Source organism: Nannospalax galili, unplaced genomic scaffold (genome assembly GCF_000622305.1).
Source record: "Nannospalax galili isolate Female #2095 unplaced genomic scaffold, S.galili_v1.0 scaffold3591, whole genome shotgun sequence".
Lineage (NCBI taxonomy): Eukaryota > Metazoa > Chordata > Mammalia > Rodentia > Spalacidae > Nannospalax > Nannospalax galili.
Genome location: NW_008328722.1, coordinates 77547 through 80431, shown reverse-complemented (window position 1 = coordinate 80431; position 2885 = coordinate 77547). Strand labels below are relative to the sequence as shown.

The 2885-nt window shown below is 53.1% G+C and overlaps 1 protein-coding gene across 1 annotated transcript in view; it reads left to right on the top strand.

Moving 5' to 3' along the window:
- Nucleotides 1-758: 758 nt before the first annotated feature.
- Dync1li1 (dynein cytoplasmic 1 light intermediate chain 1) overlaps nucleotides 759-2885 on the top strand; it is a 50675-nt gene continuing 48548 nt past the window's right edge. Inside the window, exons 1-2 of the mRNA XM_008829236.3 lie at nucleotides 759-1050; nucleotides 1207-1280. Of these exons, the coding sequence (XP_008827458.1) occupies nucleotides 905-1050; nucleotides 1207-1280 (220 nt within the window). The 5' untranslated portion in view covers nucleotides 759-904. The remainder of the gene's footprint in view (nucleotides 1051-1206; nucleotides 1281-2885) is intronic.

Sequence of the window (2885 nt, the reverse complement as noted above, 5' to 3'; positions counted from 1 at the left end):
AACACTCACACAAATTTTTTTTTAATGGATTTGGGGGGGGCTGGCTTAGGTTCTCTATGTTTGCTGTATTAAATGCGGTGCTGTATACTGTTAGGTGACTTATATAAGGGGTCTTCAAATATTACATGGAACATCTCAGATAAAACATCAAGAACAGAGGTGGCCATGGTAACCCTAGCACTTGGGGGTGGAGGCAGAAGGCTCAGGAGTTCAAAGCCAGCTTGCGCTACATATGATTTGCATCTGAAAAAACAAAGGAAAATAAAAATCCATCAAGACCATTCATTAACCAAGACCAGTCATTAAGTAAGCTCTGTCAACATTGATCTGTCAAGCAGTTAGTTGCATGGAGGGCTGGAAAACCAGCTCCAGATGTGGGTCCAGCTTGAGGGACCCATGGCTCCTTGAGGAAGCAAAGAAAGCCCAGAAATCCAGGACCTCTGGACAACTCCAAATCTAGAGGCAGGTGTGTACGCCGCGCTTAGCCTGAGTGAACTGGATGCTCCACAAGATGCCAGGGTGGGAGGCCGCGCCGCTCACCTGACACATCCTGTCCGCCCCTCTGCAGCGGGGTAACTGGAGGTGGCATGGGCCACAGCACTTCAGGATGAAGACAAGAAGGGAACTAAGACTGCCGCAGAACCAGCGGCGCCTCAGCTAGCGCAGGCTCAGTCCCTCCGGCCACAGGCAAGCCACGCAAGCGCAGTACGCCGCCTCTGGCCCCGCCAGCCCCGCCCCTCAGACTACGCCCCCAGATGTGGGCCCCACCCCCGCAGGCGCGATCCCGCTCCCGTGAGTCGAACGCCCATATCCGGGTTCCCGCCGCCGCCACCGCCGCTGCCGCCGCCGCTGCCGCCGCCTTGCTCATTCAGCCCTGTCAGGAGTGGTGTGATTCCCGACCAAGATGGCGGCTGCGGGGCGAGTCGGTTCCTTTGGTTCCTCTCCACCCGGGCTAGCCTCGACTTACGCCGGCGGGCCGCTGGCTAACGAGCTGGCGTCAGGCAGCGGCAGCTCCGCTGCGGGCGACGACGAGGACGGACAGAACCTGTGGTAATGACCGCACCCTCTCCCGGGTCCCCCGCGGGTCTTCTCCTCTCCGGGGCGGACGCCTGCGGGATCGGGAGCTGGGAGCCGGGCCGGGAGCTCCGGGCGGCGAGTCCCGTGGGCGGCCCGGCCCGGCCTCAGCCTGAGCCTTGCTCCCGTTAGGTCCTGCATCCTCAGCGAGGTCTCCACGCGCTCGCGCTCCAAGCTCCCGGCGGGGAAGAACGTGCTGCTGCTGGGTAAGCGATCCCCGCCCGGGCCGGGGTCCCGGCCGCCATCGACGCACCCATCCGCTCCCTTTGTGCGGACAGCCGGGCCGGCCGCGCCCCGCCTCCCGGCCTGCTAGCTGACAGCTGGGGGCACCAGGGGATCCCGGTCCCTCCCGGCCCGGCCCCGCCCGCCGTCTGATCCTTGCTCCTTCCTGGGATGCGGGATGACCCTGTCATCTCCCCTGGGAGGAACAGAATGAACACGCCCGAGGGATCCCCGTGGTCTGGGGTTTTACCTAGAAAATGGGGACAGTTTTCCTTTTCTAACCGAGAGTGGTTTCAGGAGAGCTCTTCCGGAGGGCTCGGTCGCAAATGTATGCCATTAATATTTAATAGGTGACTCTTTTGTATAACTGACAGAAGCCTGAGACTGAGTCGTGATCAATGTTATTTGAATCTGCACTGTGCTCTCGGGTTGCACTTGCCTTTTTAACTGTCACCTAATAACTCTGAAATTCGTAAAGGGCAGTAGAACACCTTTTTCATTTAGTTCCTTCAGCCGAATGGCTACTATAAGACTTGTCTCAGTTTTCCTCGTGGCTCTGAACCTCCCCGGTGCTCTTAGGTAGTGGGGATAGTGGACCAACGGAGAACAATTCCAGCCTCACGTTTTTGCCCGTTCATTGAGCTCCTGAATCATTTCCAGGAGAATGCCTCCCCCACCCCCCGTTTTTTTTTTTACATGCAAGATATTGGAGTTTATAACATTCTAAAACTTTGATGTGGGGTGTCTCAAGACTTTATATGCTTGATCTTAAAAAGGCTGAGAAGCTTTGCCTGAAGAGTTTTTGTTATGTGTATCTAAGAACGGAAAAGAAACAAAGAACTACCTGATGGCCACAGTTGAATCTGAATGAGGTTAGATAGGAAGAAATTACTTATTTTTCACCCACTGCAACCAATACAGAATGTATGATTCTTTGAGTTGTTTAAAGCTATGGCTGAGCTAGTTGAAAATTTCGCTTTATACTTTGCTTTTCATGTGCTTGACTTGCACTGGGGAACGTTTGGGGACACTGACAACACAGTGGGTGTTAACACCCAGGACCCAGTATATGGGTTCCAGTGGGGGGACTATGGGAGGGTGATGGTGGGGACTGGGCTGTAAAGATGGTTCAGATTGTTTGAGATATTCTGTATGAAATACAACAAAATTTAATAAAAACAAATTTATAAAAAAGCACCTTGTGCAGATGAACCTGGATCGAATAAAGGCCCCCTGTCACACACAAACTATGTGAGCTTAAGCAAGTTGCTTCATGTCTATAAACCTCAGTTTCTTTATTCTTAAAATGAATATTATAGAAATAGCAAGGCCTGCTTCCTGGGATTTGGGGGAGGGTTAAATGAGATAATGTGTGTAAAATGACAGCCAGCAGCACCAGGAACTTTGTGATGGTCTTGAATGAATTAGAAGGTGTTCCTGAGAACTCTAAACAACTGAATCTGGGCCAGCAGTTCTGTTGCTGTTGTGCCTGCTTCTCTGATTGTGGTGTACCAAGTAAACCTGTTTTTCTTTCTCTCTCTCTCTTTCTTCCTTCCTCCCCTCCCCTCCTTCCCTCCCTCCCTCCCTCC